Source organism: Corvus cornix, chromosome Z (assembly GCF_000738735.6).
Source record: "Corvus cornix cornix isolate S_Up_H32 chromosome Z, ASM73873v5, whole genome shotgun sequence".
NCBI lineage: Eukaryota > Metazoa > Chordata > Aves > Passeriformes > Corvidae > Corvus > Corvus cornix.
This window is the reverse complement of record NC_046357.1, coordinates 44,513,929-44,534,773: the sequence shown is the minus strand read 5'-3', so window position 1 is coordinate 44,534,773 and position 20,845 is coordinate 44,513,929. Positions and strand designations below refer to the sequence as shown.

The 20,845-nt window shown below is 37.8% G+C and overlaps 1 protein-coding gene across 7 annotated transcripts in view; it reads left to right on the top strand.

Annotated features, from left to right (window-relative positions):
* PTBP3 (polypyrimidine tract binding protein 3) overlaps window positions 1–20,845 on the top strand; it is a 49,153-nt gene that overhangs the window by 8,829 nt on the left and 19,479 nt on the right. For 4 of the 7 annotated variants that reach the window (XM_039567342.1, XM_039567341.1, XM_039567339.1 and 1 more), the window contains exons 3-8: window positions 6,105–6,176; window positions 8,745–8,908; window positions 9,771–9,917; window positions 12,928–13,092; window positions 16,501–16,611; window positions 18,760–18,934. In XM_039567342.1, coding sequence (XP_039423276.1) covers window positions 6,152–6,176; window positions 8,745–8,908; window positions 9,771–9,917; window positions 12,928–13,092; window positions 16,501–16,611; window positions 18,760–18,934 — 787 coding nt within the window. In that variant the 5' untranslated portion in view covers window positions 6,105–6,151. Of the gene's footprint in view, window positions 1–4,005; window positions 4,083–6,104; window positions 6,177–8,744; window positions 8,909–9,770; window positions 9,918–12,927; window positions 13,093–16,500; window positions 16,612–18,759; window positions 18,935–20,845 lie in introns of all 7 variants that reach the window. The other 3 variants (XM_039567340.1, XM_039567343.1, XM_019286876.3) reach the window with 3 other exon arrangements.

Genomic DNA, 20,845 nt, shown 5'->3' with positions numbered 1-20,845 from the left:
CACAGACACCAATCTTTGTTTTTAGGTAAGTTTGTATTTATACTCTTGGAAAACAGTATTATTGGAAATTGTAAATGAGCGATGATATCACAAAGAAAAGCAGTCATCTTTGATGGTGGTTTCAAAGAAAGCTCTGCCTTTGTGTTGTGATGCCTGCTGGGTCTCTAGAATACTCAAACTGGTACATGGCTTGTTGTCCTTTTGGATGACTTTAAAGCCTTCATACTAAGTGAAGGTATTTCTGACTTTAGGAATTAAACTGCATATTTTATATTCATTAAAAAACTAAACTTGTCACTCGTAGTTTTGTAGCTCTTGACAATCACATGCTCAAGGTTGCTTTTGCGTATTTTGCATCTTCAAGGGGAAAATGTTATTTCCTTACATTCTTGCCCTTTATCTAGCATAAATGCAAAGTACATAATGTTTCTCTCTTAACCTGTTAATTACTGTTACATGAGGCTTTGAAAGTGTATACAGTACCTTGTTGCCAGTACAGGAGGGAGCTTCAGTAGTTGACAGCAGAGGAAGTGGAGCAAGCTGTGTTGCTGGCAGAGCCACTGAGCATTCAAGCCTACAGAAGAGCAGCTATCAGTGCTAAGAGTGCTTCTAGGGTGACTGACCATCAGCAGCTTGAGCCTGTGTTGGGGGGGGGGGGGTGGTCTTTATGGCAGAGGAAATGAGGTTTGCTTATTTGTGATCATTGCCCATGATTTCCTTCTTCTCCAACTTACTGAAAGGGTAGGTTTTATCTATGTAAGGTCAGTTTATTTTTAATATAAATATATGGTTTTGAAATTTCCCGTAGTTTGTCTCCACTTTCTTTGAAATCTTGCTACTTTGGCACCAACAGCATTGTACTTCACATTAAATCCCCATTTTGGAAGTAGGAGCTGCATCTCTTTTGCAAACGTGAAAGAGGAAGAAAGAGTAAATGAATATAGCAGTTATCTAGAGACATTGCTGTAGAAGATAATGGAAATTTTCACTCTTCTCATAACCCCTAGCTTTTGTCAGAGTCAGATTCTATAAAAATTAATAAAGTATGCATTAGAACAGTTAGTTTAAATACAGCAATGGTTTATCACTGCTATACCATGAAATTGTCATGTTTTGAAGTTTGCCCTTTTGGGTACAGTAATTAATTTGGTTTGCCATGTAGAATCTTGTAGAAAAATGTCCAGTTTTAATTTACATACATGGAGAGAGGTACTTTTTGAAAGAATTGCTTTCCCTTAAAATTGCCCATACTTTTTTTATTTTAGCTAGGTGTTTCATAATAAAACCTATAATCATATTCTTCCGTATTGTTGTCTTAAAAATAATAGCATAGAAAGATGACTAGCTAAATTCTAGAAAAACCATCAATACAAATATAAGTTTCTCTGGGACTATCCCATTTCTAATTAATTGAACTGTACTGAAGAATTCATGACCTCTAGAAAATTGGAGAGGAAGAAAGTACTTCAGTTGAAAGCTGAGGGGAGGGTGATAAGGGTGTTACTTACAGCTTTTTTAAAAATCAGAAGATTATTTGTAGGATTAATTGATTCCAGAAGTAATGCTAAATAGATACCTGTCATAGTTTTAGAATGTGGACATGTTCTAAAGAAGGATTTTGCAGTATTAGACTTCTGTTTCCAACTGTATGTGACTCACAAAGATTTTAGAAAATTAGACTTGCTGACTTTCAGATGTTTGTTTTATGTTTTTGCTATGAATGCAGTGGGTTTTATACTGGAATTGCAGAATCATTAGCATAAATTATTATCAGCATTTTAAAAATCATAGAACAGCTGAAGGAGTTTCAAGACATTTGCCTGTTGCTGTAGTCAGTTGTGTAATATGCCTTATTTAGTCAGGGAAATTGACTGTGGTAGGTACAGAAGAATACTTGTATATATACAAGAATATATACAAGAATACTTGTATATATACAAGAATAACTTGTCATTGGGTGCCACACTTTGTACAGGTCTCTTACTGGACTGTTTACTCGGCACTGTAAGTGTTACCGGTTTCTAAAGAAATGTCCAAAATCAAACTAAGCTTTCTAAGCAACTGGTTTCAGGTTCCCACTCAGTAATTCAAGGAAAGAATAAACTTAATCTAGCTGTAGCTGTTCTATTGCTCTTACCTTACCTGTCACCAATTAATAATCACCAAAAAATGCAAAAATGCTGCCTTGAAGTCGGAGAGGTGGAAAGTCTTATGGTGTTAAAAAAGCAGTCTTAAGATTTTAGGAGATGATTAATGCATTTGGAATGATGGAGTGAGTGCAGGAATAGAGGAGGGTGTTGCAGCCTTGATTTGGTAGCTGTCCTTGTTTTGAACCAACTCCATTTACATCATGTACCACAGATCTGAAAGAAGTAATATTCACCAGGTAATTGGTACAGTCGTTCTGACACTCAGAAGGCAGATGCTGCTTTCTGTGAGGTAGCTTTGTGCTTGGAGCAGTGTTTATCAGGGAAGGTTTAGGCAGCATGGTTACTTGTCCTGCCTGCCTGTTCACTTTCACTGTGTGGCCTCACAGAGAACTAATGCAAGCAGCTTGCTGAGGTTAAGCAGCTGTCTTACCCCACACAGTTGTGCCATGCAAACTGAAATGGTAGTGGTGGCATGAGGGCAGTATGAACTCACATCCCTGCTTAAAGAAGGGCTTGTCAAGTGTCCATATATGAAGTGAGGACAAGGAAGGATGTCAAGGTAGCTTTATAAGCAGGATTTGGCTGCTCTTCTACTGTTTCTCAGCTGGACTTGAATAGGGAATAGCCAAGTAACTGGTGGAAAACTTTATACAGAGAGGAATTAGGGGCATGGTAGGACTCTCTAGCCTCCGTGGAAAGATTCAATAAGGATTTTGTAAGACATTGTCTAGGGCATACTACCCTCTTGTGTGGACTTTTTCAGCACTCAAGGCCTTGCAAACCCTTTTACTGTGATCTGTGTCACCATATTAAATGCTCCATATTACAAAGTATTTTGAAAATATAACTTTTACCTTTATGTGGGGAAGAAAGAGATTGAACTGGAATTCTGTAATTTCTTTGTGGATTCTGTATGAGCAGAGTTGTGGAAACATTGAAGAAATAAATGTCGTCTTTTTCGTTAATCCAGAATGTCCCAAACATATGCATTTTGTACTTCAACTTGCACAACTGCCATGGTGTCAGTTTATCTTTGCAGTCTTCTAGAATGTTTTTGCATTTGGTTTTCTTTTTTCTTTCAGTCAATGACTGAGAAGGCTTATCAGTTATAAGCTGGTTAAATAAGGAGATAATGAAAGGCATCGTTTTAGTATTCCTGTACTTGAGAAAAACCTTGGTCAGCCACCTGCAAAAACAGTGGCATTCCTAGCAGTTTTCTTATACTACACCCTTCCAAGGGGTACACTATAGTTAGTAAATGTGTTGTAATTGTATGGGTAGGTATATAACTTAGTACTGATATAAAATGTTAAAAATTGGAATAGTGTTTCAGTGGGGCATTCAAATAATAACAAAAAGTATAATCAAAATCTCGTGTAAGATTCTAAGTTCTTCTGTAAGAAACTAAGTTTTGTAGTCAGGGTTCTAGACTTAGCAAGCCTGTGGCAGGCCAATTATTCTATAGTATCTTTATTTAATGTTAATTATTTAGTTTTGTTTTTTTAAACACAAAGATAGTTAAAAGTATTTTAATTTAAAAATACTCCTTGTATCAGGTTGAAGATATGAAGACAGTTACACATTTGAAATTGTGATGGTTCCCTGTATTGCAAGAAGCCCAAAGCTTTGCTGATCTGTTATTAAACCAAGTAGAACAGTTGCATAGATGATGAGCTTGGAGTTTAAGAGTTCCTTTGTGTTTTGGCTGCTGTAGCATCTTAATGGTTGTCAGTGTAACAGCAAAATCTAGGGAGCTGTTGTAGGATATAGTGATTGAATGATGTGTCAGTTTTAAGTACAGGCACATGTCATGGATGAAGATTGTAATTTTGGTGTCATTTTTCTCTTCTTCAAGCTAGTTTAGTCCACCATCCTAGAACAGCAGTTCATTGTGTGCTTCAGTGAGCTACAGCTTCAGTTTTACAGATACAGGTCAGTTGCACAGAGTGTTTCTACACAGGTCACTGCAGCCATCTGAACTGTGTTTCTTTGTGTGTGTGCTAAAAATGGAAGATGTTGGAAAATACTTTCTTAAAATGTCTGAGGTGTTTTATTCTTAGTGTGTATAAAATTAAATATGAAATTGTAAGAATACATGTTGGACATGGTAATACACCATGATTTTTTCACAGTCTTTTGGAAACATGCAGAGATTTCTTCTGTTGAATAAATGCTCAGTTAAAAACCAAATTAAAGCTTCCATAACAGGAAGTTATGGAAACATTTACATCAGAAGTGGTTTTTCTTCCTGCCCTCCCGTAGATAAAAGGAAGGTGCAGTGTAGTAAAAGACCATCCTTAATACTTTCTACCACATCTGCACATACAGCTTTTGTTTAATTAGTATGATACGCATTTTAAAATCAAAATATGCTCTTTAGGTACAATACCTGAGTGCTAGTATACTCAATTTACTGCTAATAAGTGAAAATTAATATCAATATTGCTTGTTAATTACATTCTAGTATTCGTGCAAATACAGTGTGATATGCATGACATCTAGTAACCATTTAATTGACATTTCTGTAAAATACAGAGTTTATATTTTTTAGTTCTCTTAATTTAAAAATTATTCTGCTGTTTGCCACAGTTAGATGTTGTATTTAAATATACTGTTAAGATGCAGTTTCATGGTTAAAAATAAGTCTCTACTGTTGCGGGAGAGGAACGAACATGCTCATTTTTTCTTCCATCCCACACAAACACCTGTGCTCCTTCATGAGCAGCTAAATTTGGCTGAAAAGCTTTTTAAGCACCCTAGCCTAGTCACAGCCTTCTGTTGTGAATGACTTTCCCACACTAGAGAAGCATCCGGAGCACATGGTTAACAAGGATGAAGAGAACCTAATTGCTCCTTTAAGTGCAGACTCCATACAAGCCAGTACTGAGCAGTATTTTTGCAGCCAGTGCAAGCCAGCGTGATTGCTTATCCTTACCCCTTTCTTTTGGAGTGGATCCTGCCACTTCTCAACCTTTCTTTCAGCTGAATATTCTAACTCAGCATAGGATGCTGGCAGGCTGGAGAATTGATTATACTCATAGGAAAACTTTTGGGCACTGGAGTTGGTGCAAGATAAACAGTTCGTGCGCAGGTGGGAGTACTGGACCAAGGGCAATGGGAACCTCTCCTTCCACCAAAGTGGTGGGAAGCTGTTTAGATCAACATATTCCATCTTGTAGAACTACTCCCTTGGTCTCTGTTTTACATTAAAATGCTTTTATGGAAGAGAGTAGTTAAAAGTTTGAGGAAACTTAGCTTTCAGAGGTGTTGTGGTACCTTGTTTCTTGTTGGCATTTTGAAGCTGATGCTTGGCTGGAATACTGCAGCAGTCTTAATGAGTAAACAGACGTAACTGGCAGTTAGGTGCTGATTTTTGAAAGAAGGACCTGTAGTACTCAAACTCTTTTCTGTTGGTAGTCAGAGCCTCTAATTGTTAATACTCTTAAAGCAAGTACTTTGATCTTTGACCTAAGAATTTAATGGTAAGTCATAAGTATTTTTAAAAAATGTACTGAAAACCAGGGGTTTTTTTAAAAGTGTCATAGGTATGTTTAAATATGTCTCAAATTAGTTTTGCTCAAGGTCCCATATGTCCTGTTGCAAATGCAGACTTTACTGGTGTGGCTGTGCATTTGTATTGCAGACCCAGAGCCTGCAGCCTGCTCATTTCTTTTAATAAGCATTTGTTATTCTTGGTCTTTTAAAAAGTGAGCTGTAGTGGGATAGATTTTACTGTGAAGTGTAACACTTTTGAATTTGCTAATTTCTTGAGACATGTGAAAAAGTTATGTTGTTAGCATTTCTTTTCCTGAAAAATAAGTTCCTGGCAATAGTGGATAATGTATGTAGGAAGGGGGTGTTCTTGGGAAGAATAAGTAAAGGGAATTGTTGCACTTTTATATTGAGCTTTCTCTGTAACAGCTTGTACTAGTAATCTTGTCTTTTATTTCTTAGTGTGGTCCTGACAAGCTTCTTCTGGTGTCAGTAACAGACTTTTTACCATGAGCAATTCTACTCCAGCTACAGGTATACAAAAAAAAAAAAAAAAAAAAAGAAGTTCTTTGATTGTTCTTTCTCTGTTTTTTTTTTTTGCTTTGTTGTTTTGTGTGTGTATATTTACCTGAAGTTTGAGATCAGACGAGAACTTGAAAGTGAGAGAAAACTGGGTACTGCTTTTGTTAGTATTACTTTCAGCATTAGGTGTACTTAGAATGTTAATGACCAATGGTTGCATGAGTTAATTTTATGTCAAATAAATTAACTAAATCATGACATAGACAATTGCCTGTCAGCAGTGGTTTCCAAATAGCTTATTTTATATTGGGGCAAAGGACAGAGCAGATAATCACTTGATAAGTATCTAAGACTTGCTATATTTTTGGTGGGGAAGAAGGAGGAGTCTAGGGAGCTAACTTGAAGATTTTTTTTTTTGATTTCTTTGACTTACATGTGTCAGATTGTTTATACTTATGCTGATCAATTCAATGTGATGTCCAAATGTTTCTGCTTGGCTTGAAATAGCATTAGCTTATAGCTCAGCAATGTAATCGCTGAAATACATATCATTAATTAACAGTGCCATGACTGATCCTTTACAGTGGTATCCAAGATGTCTAAATGATATTAAACTTTAAAATAATATAGAGGTGTTTGGGAATTTTGGGATATATTAGGAGACATTCTCATTAATAACTGTATAACTCTAAAATTAAATATAATCTCTATCAAAATATATCTTTTTACCTAATACAGCTTCTTTCAGCTGCAGCATTTGTTTTTCATTGTTATGTTTGGGGTTTTGGGTTTGTACCTCCCATCTCAGGCTACTCAGGGAATACATTTGTACCAGTCATGAATTGCAATTGTAATGAACTGGCCATTGTACATCAGGAATCAAATTTCATTTTGTTCATAAGGCTTCTTTTTGTCTGTCTGAAAGCATTTTTTACTTTTACTCAATTGAGTGTAAAATTCAGAAAAGGTGATCGCCTTTGGCATGCTTTAAAGAATTGTTGAATCAATTTTGAAATTTAGATGCTGGAAGATACAGATGATTATCACTCTGCATCAAAATTTGTATCAAACCACAGCTGGATAAAGAAGCATGGTTTAAAAAACTATGAGGTTTTATATTTGAGATGTGCTAGCTTTTATTGCTCATTTAGTAACTTTGCTGAAGTTTCACAAGATAAGAAGCGCTTCAAGAGTTTGCTCTATTTTGTCACCTCTGACAATGTATCAGAACCCAGAAGATACTGCTTCTGCAAGAGTCTGTCATATTAAACTTAAGGAAAAATTTATACTAGGCTTCATTTCCTGCTTTCTTTAGTCAAGCATTCTTTGACTTAGTATAAGTCAAGGACATCTTGTCCATTTTGAACCTGAAATGTAACAAAATAGGTTGTTAGACTTTACCAGTAATATGTCCTGTCATGGCTTGGTACCGATATGTGCTTAATATGTTCATGTTTGTCTTAAAGTTCACATTTTTCAGAATGCATGCAGAGGACATGAAGCCATTTAAAATTTCTTGATGACAAAATCAATGCATAACAGAATTTTCAGTTTTGTAAGTGGGAGAATTTTTAAGTGTGGTGTGGTTGGGGCTTTTGGTCATCCAACTTGAAATTTTACAGGCTTCCACTAATAAAAAGACCCTCTGTAAACATCCTGATGTAGAATGACTTGTATGAACCAGTTCTCAGCCTTAGGCTGTATGTAAAACCTACAGCAAAATCTGAAATATCTTACAAAGCTCATACAGAAATTTCTTCCCAATATTTTGTGTTTCTCCTTGGAAAGCTAAATGCAACAGATTAGGTGTTAAGCCTCCATTGCCTCCATTGCAACTGCTTCTAGAACAGTATGCCTATTCCAGATGTGGTGTTCTGCTTGACTCAAGGATACTGAGTAACGTTCTTGAAATGTAGTCGTTGGTCACTTACCAATCCAAATTGGCCACTTAAGAGTATCCAAATAGGCATTTGTTCAAAAAAACCCCCCTTCTGGCAATGTGTTGAAGTGGAAGACTTGAGAGTTTGTCTGGATTTCATGTTGTCTATCTTTTTCAAAGACTTTTGAAAACTGAAAATAATTTGGAACAGCAGGCTTTCTTTAATAAAATAAAAACAAACCCCAAACCTTGCGTTAGCAACTCAGTCACAGAAACATAAGCTGGTGATAAAAGAAAAATTAATGTATTACTTCCCAATTATGACTTGCCCCTCTTCTATGCAACTAACATTTTGTAAATATCTTATGTAGGCATTTGGGGAGAAATTACTGGCCTCCATTAAAAGAAAAAAGCCAAAACAGCAGTAAACCAAAACCAAATCACCAGAAAATAAACAAACACTCCAAAGCAAAGCCAAACATATCACACCATCCCCTTGCTATCAAGATTTGGAATAGCTGAAGATGTCTTCTTACACTGTCCCTTTGTTAGATATGAAATGTCTTTCTTAGGATTCAAAGGGCTATACCTAAGTCAGTGTCAGTGCTGAGGCAGCAGTTTCTCCTTTAGGTTTTGATATGTACACTGTGCAATGTGTTTGTCTTGTTTGCTTGTCTGTCTCCCTCCCTAAAATATTTTAGATAATGAGAAGAAAAAAAGTAAAGGAAACAGATCGCCATGTTCCCCTTCACGTGTCCTTCATATTCGTCAAATTCCAAGTGGTGTTACTGGAGCAGAAGTCGTTTCATTAGGCCTCCCTTTTGGCAAAGTAACCAATCTCTTGATGCTAAGAGGAAAAGGTCAGGTATGTAGTTTTCAATGTTTCATTTACTAGAGCTTCAATGCTGAAGGTGTGTTTCATGTTATGACAATTTTTATCTTGTGGTTGACTGAAATGCTTGCAACAATGTCTAAGTATTTCATTGATTGCTGAGGATTTTAATATTTTTAAATGTGAAAGGACGTTATGAAATTTAAGTTTTTAATATGCTTTTAGATTAAATAGTGAGCTAGAAATTTGTTAATAATATTGCTAAATGTGATAGCCACTTTCTGTAAGAGCATACAGATGATAAAGAACTTCATTGTCACTATTGATGATATATGTCTTCAAAGAGCCTGCCTACTTGAATTGCTAACATCCATGTTAAGCACATCTGTTTAATCCCATTAGATGTGACAGAGTAGTTTGCATCGTGAAGAAACACAGAAATCCTAAAAATAATAAGTGTTCATTCAAAAAATTGTCTGGAGCATTGAGCCGGGTTAATACAATGCATAAACTGATGGATGTTTAATGTTCTGTTTCAACTTCTTCAATCAGTACGCATATCAGCTACCTAGGTAATAATGCTTGGTTTCAGGAATTTAACAAATTGATTAGCAGTGTGATATGCTTAGCAGCATGGCTTCCCATATGCCGTACTTATTCCATGTCTTCTTAAATGACATAGTGTACTTAAAATGTAAAATTTTCTAAGAAAACCCATAAATGGAATAAAACAGCCCCATAAACATGCACACACAAATGCATTCTAATGCTGTGCAAATTAGTACTGTACTTTTATATCATCTTTTTCTAGTGAGACTGGGATTGGGAAAAAATGATGCTTTGTTCTCTCTTGTAAACAAAAACAGCATTGAAATCAGCTATGTATTGTTTGCAGGCATTTTTGGAAATGGCTTCTGTAGATGCTGCTGTTTCTATGGTCAACTACTACACTCCTGCTCCACCTCACCTCCACAATCAGCCAGTTTATATTCAGTATTCCAATTACAAAGAACTTAGGACTGACAATCAACATAATCAGGCTGTAAGTATAATACTTCTATTTAACAGGATATAATTGTATGAGTTGTGTACTGGTTTTGGCTAGGACAGAGTTAATTTTCCTCTTATCAGCTTGTGACAGAAAGTATTAAGGCATTTTCTGCTTCTCACATTGCCCTGCCAGTGAGAGTGCACAAGAAGATGGGAAGGGTCTCAACCAGGACGGTTGATTGCAGCTGACCCAAGGAATGTCCCACACCATATGATGTTGGGCTCAGCATTGAAAACTGGGGGAAGAATGAGGAAGGAGGGATCTTCAGACTTGTGGCCTTTTTCTTTCAAGTAATTGTTATGCTCAGTGAAGTCCTGCTTTCTTGGAAATTTTTAAACACCTCTCTGCCCATGAGAGGTAGTAAAGGAATTCCTTGTTTTGCCTTGCTTGCATGTGCAGCTATTGCTTTGCCTGTTCAACTGTCTGTAACTGAACCCATGAGTTTCCTCACTTCCACTATCCAATTCCCTCTTCCACTGTGCTAAGGGAAAGTGACTGAGCAGTGGCACTTTGCTGCATACTAGGGTTAAGCCACAACACTAGTAAATAAACAGGCTACTCTTCACTATACCAGTAGACAAAATCTGAAATATATAATTTCAGTAACTTCTTACAGACAGGGACTTCTCAATATCTGTAAAATTACTGGGGAGGAGCTCAAGTTCAAAATTAGTTCATCGTCATAACCATGAAATCAAGCAAAGGTGGCAGGAGGACTGCTTGTATGAACAAGGAGCTCCTGACTAAGCCGAAATGTAAAGGAGAGGTGTAGAAAAGTTAGAATCATGGACAGGTGCCCCAGGAGGATTATAGAGCATTATCTGAACATGCAGGGATATGGTTAGGAAGGTCAAAGGCCACATGGAGTTGTCTCTGATGAGAGATGTGAAAAGCAGCAAGTATGGTTCCTTCAAGTGTATCAGCAGTAGAAATAAGAGGTGGGGGGTTTTTTTGTTTTGTTTTTTGGGTTTTTTGGGGGTTTTTTTGGTTTTTTTTTTTTTTTTTGGAATACATAGGCCTGTTGCTGAATGGGGCAGGGACAAAGGAGGTGGGAAAGGCTGAAGTACTGAGAGCCTTCTCATCAGCCTGTAGTGGTTAAGAGTTGCCCTTGGTATTACCAAGTACATGAGAACGCTGGGAAAGTCTTGATGAAGGAAGTAGAGAATAATCACATTAGAGAACGTTTAAACTAATTGGATAAACAAAAAGTCTATGGCCCTAGTGAGATACACCTGCGAATGCTGAGGGAGCTGGTTGATGTCATTGCATTGCCACTGTACAATCTTGAAAAGGTCATGGCAGTTGGAAGAAGCTACTGAGGACTAGAAAAAAGAAAATCCTTCCTTATCCTATCTTAAGGAAGGACAGCAAGGAAGATGAAAAGAAAGATCTGGGGAGCCACTGCCTGATCAGCCATACTTTGGTCCTTTGGAAGGGAATGGAACAACTCATTCTGGAAACTATCTCCAAACATTCTAAGGAGAAGAAAGTGGTTAGTCATAGTCCAGCACAGGTTTTTAAAAGGATGTTATGCCTGACCAGTGTGATGGCCTTTTATGGTGAGATGACTGGTTTGGTGGATGAGACAGGAGGATATTGTTTATCTTGACTTTGGCAAGACTTTGTATTGTTTCCAATAACATCTCAATAGATGAACTGATTAATGCAGTCTAGTTAAGTGAACTGTGAGGTGATTTGAAAGGCTAACATGGTTGTGACCAGTGGCATAAAGCTGGGGTCCAGTCACTAGCAGAGTACCCTAGGGGTTTATACTGGATTTTTGGATTCCTGGATGAATTTCAATTGTCCTCCCTTTTAGATACATAAATTATATACTGTGATGTGTATATCATGATTTTTTTTTCTCTCTAAGAATGTTGATAGTAGTGATTTGAGCATAAATCATTCATTTGTGCTGACACAAAAGTCACTGAAGTCTTGCAAGCTGTCAGTCTGGTAAATATTATTTGGATCTTTCCTCATGTAAGAGCACTGATCTGCAAAACCAAATAAATAGCAAGATTTTTGTTTTAAGGATGTGGTTTGCAAAACAGCCTCAGGAAAAGCATATGTATATTTGCAAATAAGATTCCTTGGGTCTCTTTCCAAGTATTTTCAACTTGGTATGTAGCACTTGCTTTCTTCTATGACAGCACTGTCTACTTCTAAAAATAAGCTGTTTGGTACTTGTAGTTGAGTTTTATCTAAATTTTAAAGAGACCCTAGTAGAGCAGTTGAATACTGTTACTGTTCTAGTGCCTAGGCTGAGGCCTGAAGTACAGATTATTTTGCAGGGTTATGTTTTTCTGAAACTAGGTAACATGTGCTATGTGGCCTGTTTAGTCTGTCTTCCAAAGAAATAGAGTAGCTGAGACATGAATTCAGGTCACAATACTGCATTTGGAAAGGAACATCTCTGTGTAGTGCTGCTACTCACAGGGGGTATGAAGACCTTTTTCGGGAAAGCCCATGAAAAACAAGTGTAGAGACTCATGTAATCACAGAAATTGAGTTTGAGGAGTGAGATTTAAATCTATTTTTTGTGGTTGATGGCTTGGCTCTGACAGAAGAGTAGGGTGTGCATTTTTAAGCTTATCCCCATGAAATCTTAGTTCCTGAAGAGAATGAACTCCCAGTAAAGCAGAGCAAATAGTTTCTGGTATGCTGACTGGTTACTCTGTTACAATATCGTCATCAACAATATTATTGGAAAAATGTCTAGAATGACAATAGTTTACAGAATCAAAGCAAAATCATGTCTGTATGACATTACAAAGTAGCAGCAGTTTAACTAGAAAAAAGCCAGTTGTAAGTGTGAATTACACTGACTAGTTAAGGGAGGGGCATGGAAAGTAGGAGGTTATGATTTGAATCAATAATAAGAAGGAAAAATCGTGTTTTGAAGTTATGTTTTATGTGCTTTTCATTTAGGAGAACTTTGTTTCAGTATGAAGAATTTGTATGTAAATTAATTGTGCTCTCTGCTATGACCTAATTTCAGAGACCCCAAGCTGCATTGCAAGGTGTGAATGCTGTGCAGCATGGAAACCCGGGTATTACAAGTGCTCTTGCTGCTGAAGGTGGGGTCCTTCCAAGTCATGGTTCTGTTCTTCGAATCGTTGTTGAAAATGTTTTTTACCCTGTCACTTTAGACATACTGTATCAGGTAATGAGGATTGCTTAAAAAAGTCACATTAATTTATTTTTTTAAGTACCTGTTTAAGTTCCTGAATCTTTTGAATGAGGACTGTCTCTTTAAAGTTATTTCTTGAATTTAGGGATCTAGGTTTGAAGTAGTTCTGAATAAATGAAGTTCAAGTAAACAGGGCTTCTCTACTTCGATTTTCATGTTGTCTCGTTTAGTTCCTTGCTGTGGAAGCAGCAACGAACTGTTACTTCTGCTCTCATGATAAGTTAGTGAAATATTGAGTGTTATGAACTTGTGAATCCAAATTTTAGCACTCTTTCTGCTGAGTAACCTTTGTGGTTTGCATTATATTTAGGTTTTTATATTCAATTTTATAACTCAGAGCAAGTGATGTAATATGCAAATTTCTTGGACAAATATTTTTGATTGTTCATCTTTAGAATGGTATTTGACTACCTCTGAAAGCCTAGAGTAATGGTAGGCTATAGTTATGAAGGACATTACTGTAACTTCTGCTAGGTATTTGGGCTATGCTGTTGAAAGCTCTGAGTTTAGTAACTTCAAGACCACTTCTTTGCATCCAGAGGATTTGTAGATACTTTACAAATGTTGCAAAGTTTTTCATACTTGAAGCTTTTGTAATTAGTAGTAATTTTTGCCACACATATGGGTTTCTTAAATAGTACAATTTAAAGTAACTGGGATGATTTTGTAAGAACCTGCAGCCTGGGAAGATTTTTTTCCTGCTCTGCTAGGATCGCAAACAACAGTTGTTTATAGCAACACTAGTTTTCCTCTTATCTCTTAAAATTTTCTGTTTCTCTGTGTCTCCTCATCATGACATTGGTTAACTAGTATACATATTAGTTGTCACTTGGATGTAGCAATTTGATCTAAACCTTTTTTTGTATCTTTGAGTGTTGTTGACTCATTACTGAACCTGTGCAAATACTATGTCAGCTGCTTAGGATTATTATTGCATTCAGAATAACCTGAATACAAGCTCCTGTGGTTATGGGAGCTGTACTAGTTCTTACAGTGCAACAGCAACAAGGAAATTTATTTTAATTTACTTTCATTTTATTTTAGTCTATTTCAGTGCAGCACAGCTATATTTTCAGTATTTGAATTGCCCTCACTCAACTACTTTTCCAATATGTCTAGAAAATTTAGCAATATTTGAAACAGAATCGTATTTGGAGTTCTTAATAGGGGACAGTCTCCTCTAATTAAAGTATCACTTTGTGCCCAATGGCTACAATCTAACTTTTACTTTGTGTGGTGAGGTTAATGGAAATTAGTATTTTCACTGACAATGATAGCATCTTATGGAACACTAGTAGGCCAGCTTTCATCCCATACTTAGATTGTATTTTGTAAGCTGTCTTTCTTGTCAAGAAATTAACTTTTTTTAACCACAGTTCACCTTAAAATATTTATCATAAGAAGCTGAAAATTTAGAGTTTTCTTTGCAGAAAGAAAATTGATATATACAGTGTGTTTAGGTTTAAAATCAAACAGGAAGGAGTACATTAAATTTCATTACCTTAAAAAGGTCTGTTAAGTTTTCTGGATAAACACGGAAAAGCTTGAGAAGCTGTATTTAGGCCTTTCTTAAGAGGAAGTGCTTTATGAACAGGAACTCAAAGACTAATTTTAAATCGCTGTGAAAAAGTTTCTGTTCTGTTTTCTATGACTAAATGATGACTGCAGCATTAGAATCTTGTTTCTGAGAGACGGAAAAACTGGATACAAAGGGTTGGGACATTAGTCTTGTATCGTTGACTCTAGGCCTAAGCGGCTGGCAAGAGATGCATATCCTTACCTGTGGCCTTTCTTTCCATTGCAAGTTTAATATTTCTCAGGGGTTTCTGCTTTCCTGACTTTGCGTTGATTCTAACAGTGTGCTTGAAAACTAGTAGTATTTCTCAAACTCACCTTTCCTCTTTGACTGTTAACTTGGACATATATCATGCAAGTGCATGATATATCCTGGCTTTAATTTTGTCTTCACTCTTTGTGGCTTTGATTTTGCGTAGACACCTTCATGTAGTGCACACTCTCATTTTGAATGTATATCTATTTAATTTCAACTTTTAAAAGTATTTCTGAAATGCTTATGTTTGCAATAAATCAAATACTATTTGATTATAAAGTATAGGGGTAGGTTCAAATCTAGGGCTTTGTCTTGCTTCTTTCCTCTTCATTTTCTAATTTAGGCAGTGGATCTTTATAAGCACATCAGCTATTTAAGTTGTATTGTTGTTCAACAGATTTGTGGAATTTGCCTAATGTACACAACATAAAGGGGGTACCTTGAAATGTAGTTTGCAGTTCCCATCTCAACTGACTTCCAGCAACAAGGAATAATATCGATATAAATAGATCCATTAGGTCAGTGGATGGCTCTGTGGTGTACTTGAATAAATTTTGGGGGTTTTGACCATGAGATTGTCTATTCAACACCTGTTCCACTGACACCTGATATGATGGACCTTTCTCGGAGGGGAAAAAGGGTTCTAGCGTAGGAGCTAGTGGGGCTTGTTGACAGAACTTTAAACTAGCTTGGAACAGGGAAGGGGAACGTGTATAAGCTAGAGAGCAAGAGGCTGGAGAGGACCAGTGGAAGGGGACCTGCGCTTCCTGGTCAATGGCAAGTTGAACATGAGTCAGCAGTGTACGGGGTCTGGAGGGAGAAGCCTTATGGGGAGTGGCTGAGGAAACTTGGTCTGTTCAGCCTGGAGAAGAAGAGACTGAGGGGAGACCTCATTGCAGTTGTAACTTCCTCAGAGGGGAAGTGGGAGGAGCAGGTACTGATCTCTTCAGTGTTGTGACCAGTGACAGGACTGGAGGAAATGGCATGAAGCTGAGTTGGGGGATATTTAAGTTGGACTGGAAAAGGTTCTTCACCTGGAGGGTGTTGGGGTCTGGAACAGGCTCCCCAGAGAAGTGATCACAGCACCAGCCTGACAGTGTTGCAGAAGCCTTTGGACCATGCTCCAAAGCACATGGTGTGACTCTTGGGGTGTCCTGTGCACAGCTGGGAATTAGACTCGATTGATGACCTTTGTGGATCCCTTCCAGCTCAACATGTTCTGTGATTCTGTGACTTGTGAAAGTCTATTTTTCAAATCTCCACTCTGATTCATTATCCACATTTGGACAAATGCCTGTTTGGACTGTCCTTCCCTGCTCTTAATTGACTAGACATTGCTGAATCTTCAAGGAAATTTTATCCTTTCCCATTTCTTGTAGCCTCTTCTTTAATTATTTTTTTACCTTAAACAAAATTCTGAGTTCACACAATTTTTGTTCAGCTCTCACAACAGAAATAGTTTTAAAAATTTATTTGAAATATTAAATGCTAGTTTTTAGTGGGCATGAATTATTCATTGCTTCTTAAAGCCCATGTTTTTTCCTTAACAGATTTTCTCTAAATTTGGCTTTGTCTTGAAGATTGTCATGTTCCATAAGAACAATCAATTTCAAGCCTTGCTCCAATTTGCTGATGCAACGAACGCATATTATGCCAAAATGGTAAGTGTAGTGTATTCAACTTGAGTTTGTTTCTTTGGTGGGGGGTTTTTCCGTGCTTAGGGACAGGGGAACCATTGGGAATATTTTGACTGTTAACTTTGTGATTTCTCATCATTCTAACATTCTTATTGCGCATGAATAGCTTTGACATCTCTCTTTAGTGAAGAGGACAGCACTCTGTCATCAAGTGCAAACAAACGTGTAACATATACACCAAGAGATCCATGAGTCTATCAAAACAAAAATCATTGATAATATTCCTTGTCAGTCTTCTCGAGGCTGAACAGGCCCAGCTCCCTCAGCTTTTCCTTGTGAGAGATGCTCCAGTCCCTTAATCATCTTTGTAAGCCTACACTGGACCTGCTGCCAGAGCTCTATGTCTCTTTTGAGCTGAGGAGCCTAGAACTGAACACAGCACTCTAGATGTGGTCTCACCAGTGCTGAGTAGAGGGCAGGATCACCTCCCTTGACCTGCTGGCAATGCTCTCCATAATGCCCCCCAGGATGCCATGGCCTTCTTGGCCACAAGGACACATTGCTGGTTCACAGGCATCTTTTGGTCCACCAGGACCCCCAGCTCCTTCTCTGTAGAGCTGCTTTCCAGCAGATCAGGCCTCAGTCTGCGCTCAGTTTGCCTTTGTTGAATTTCAGACAGTTTTTCTCTGCGCACCTCTCCAGCCTGTCGAGGTCCTTCTGAAAGGCTTCACATCCCTCTCGGCTATTGGCCACTCCTCCCAGCTTTATGACATCCGTGAACTTGCGGAGGAGGCCTCTGCCCCTTCATCCAAGTCATCTTTAGTTCTCATATAAAGGGAGCAGGAGGCAATCAATAGTCAGATGTGTAGAAAAACCTTAGCTATCTTTTCATGACACCTGTGATTAAAGTCCTAGAGAGGCAGACTAGAGACCTTTTAAGACCAGTGGTCAGGTCAGCCGATGGGTGCCTCTGTTCGCTGCCTCAGTGCGTCACCCACAGCTATGCACCACTTCTGGGTGTTCTTGGGCACGGAATCCATCTACTCTGTTGTTTCACTTGAAGCCATGCCCAAGTCTGAGGACTTAAATTGGAAAAGAACCTTAAGGTCATTGAGTCCAATGATAAACCAAATGATGCCAAGTTCACTCCTAAACCATGTCCTGAAGCACAACATCTGCACATAATTTAAATACCTCCAGGGATGGTGGTGACACTTGCCTGTGCCAAAGCCTGCTAACCTGTTTGATGATGAAATTTTTCCTAGTATCCAGTCTAAACTCCCGTTGCAGAAGTTGAGACCATTTCCTCTTGTCCTATCACTTGTTACATGGGAGAAGAGACTGACCCCTACTTCGCTACAGGTTCCTTTCAGGCAGCTGTGGAGTGCATTAAGGTCTCCCCTGTGCCCCCTTTCTCCAGGGCAGACACCCCCAGCTCCCTCCAGCGCTCCTCACCGGCTTTGTGCATCAGGTCCTTCATGAGAGTCCCTCATGTACAGGTCAATTCATGCAGTTAAAATTTCCAAATTAGTATTCCTATTACCATCTGATACTGTGTGTTGAGTGGGAGAGAAGTAAGATTAGAAACAAAGGAAGCCAAGTCATGCTTAAAGCTATGTTTTGTCCAGTTGGCTCAAGGTGATACAATACTAACTAGAAGACTACACTAGAACGACACACGATGTTTAGGTAAGAATAGTGGCAGCATAATTTTCTACTTGATCTTTAGAAGGAGGACTTTAAAACCAGTTGGTGATTTACTGTCTGGATACAGTTGCAAGGTGAAAACTGCATAATAGTAAATGGTTTGGGTTGGAAGGAACCTTTAAAAGTTGTCTAGTCCAATCCCCTGGAGTGAGCAGGGTCACCTTCAACTAGATCAGGTTGCTCAGAGCCCTGTCCAATGGGTACTGACCACCTCTCAGGGCAACCTGTGTCAGTGTTTCACGATGCTCATTGTAAAAAACTTAATTTCATATAGCTAATCCAAATCGACCCTCCCAGTCTAAAACCATTGGCCCTTGTCCTATCCCAACCTGCCCTTCTTAAAGATCTCTCCTCATCTTTCTTATAGCCACCTTCAAGTACTGAAAAGCTGCAATAAAAAATACGAACTTACAGTGGTGGCTGCCAGTGTGTTTTATCTCTGAAAATGTAATTATTTTTCTTCAGTCTCTGGATGGCCATAGTATCTACACTGGGTGCTGCACTCTGCGTATTGATTTCTCCAAGTTAACTAATCTAACGGTGAAGTACAACAATGACAAAAGCAGGGATTTCACTCGCATTGACCTTCCTTTTGGTGATGGCCAGCGAACCGTGGAGACATCCTTATCTACTCCCTTTGGTAAGAAGCCTTCACCTCTAGTGCTTAATACACACTGAGATCAGAATTTTTAAGTGACATGTATGCTCTGGCTTCATATCAGGTTCATAGAAGGGTACATTTTGCATACCTTTTTGTTTGTTAGGTCCAGTAAAATTTATATGGAAAGCATGAAGTCCAAGTCATGATAAATGAATATCTAAAACAATAACATGAGGAATACTCGTGGGCAAATTTAAAGTGTTGTAAAAAAGCTGCAAAATACTACTAAAATGCTGTAAAATGGTATCATTGGTACAGGTAATGCGTATCAGAATGGAAGCCATCACAAGTTGACACTGGCTGCCTAAAGCTGCTTGAAAAGAAGTGTGTTAAGGGTATTAACTCCTATTTGTTGATACTTTAGGATAGTTGCATGCTGCAAGAGACAAAACTATAAGAAAATTCAAAATTCTGTACTTATTTATATATGTCTGTAGTCATCTTCTAAAAGATAACATTTAAGAAATTTTCTTAAATTTTAGAAGCCACTTTGGCATAGGGGAGACAGTGTCTGCTTGAAGTGACACTGGAGAAGTGCTCACAACACAATTTGAGCTATTTTAGCTATTCTTTTCTCTCTCTAATGACAGTGATTAGCAATAATACACAGCTAAGAACTGTCTTAGCTGTTTAATAGGTATCTAAGTGCTGTCCAATGGATTAGCACACTAAAAAGGGTGGGAGAATAATTTCCTGTTTTCCTTTACTTTTCTGTGGCAACTAGGGCAAATAGTGGGTTTGGATTAATTTTTTGTATACTTGAGTTAGTTAGTTTAGATTAGAATGAGAAAGTGAGTTGCACTCACTACTTTCTTGATTTTTGTCTTTACTGCTCCCCTTAAAGGCAAGCCTTGGATCTTTGTGTAATGAACAACTCTCATTATAGTCTGGGGCAGAGGAGGAGGGTGGAATTTGCCATACAGGATTATAGAAGTGTGCTGTTACAGGTCTAATACATTCAAATTAATTAGACTTGCACTTTTTGAAATGTCGGTGGAAGGGAAAAGTACAATTAGTTTATTTCTGTACTTGCTTGTAGGGCAGAAGTAACTATGCTTTTGGAGAATAACACTCGAACACTTCTCCATATTTTCCCCCTCACTCTTCCAAGCTGCTCATTGCTAGGAGCCTTGTTTTCTTTTACTGTAAGAGTAAGAAGTGCTGGAATAGTCTGATGTCTGTACCAAAATTTGTCTGTGTACATTCACAGTGAAGCAGCTGCACAAATATTAAAAAAAAAACCAGTAAAAAAATAGCGGTAGACAGGGAGAAATAGGCTTCATAGCCTTTCTGTCAGTGGTGACAACATGCACATACTGTCATTGGCATGCTCTGAGAGGCTTAGTTATAGAACATGAGGAAAAGATGTTCTACGTCACGTGAGTACTTCCACTACCTGTTATTACTAGTGGATGTAGTTTTGATGTAGAATGATAAGATAAAACTGGTAACTCTCAGAATAATACATCTTTTTTTTTCTGTAGACTAGAAGTTATCTTAATAGCAAACCTGAACTTCTCTTGAAACTTGTTTTGCCTCTCTTTTTTCTTTAATTTTCTTTTACTTTTTGTGGAATAGATACCGCACTATAAACAAACAGATTTTGTGCCTGTTTTATATTTAAAGAGTTCTTGCATCCAGTGAATGTAAGCAGAAATACATGAATTAGCTTGCTTAGAAAGCTAGGCTGATAGCCATGAAGCAAATGAATTTAAAAAAAAAATGAAAAAAGGCAACAGGGAGTTCCAGATCTTTCTGCATTAGCTCAGTTTGACAATTTTTACATTCCTGATTTTGGTATCAGGGTGCAACATGCAGGTCTTACTTGGCAGAATAAAAGCTCTTGATCTATTTCTTCATTAGTGTTTCCATTGCCTTTCTTGGATTGTG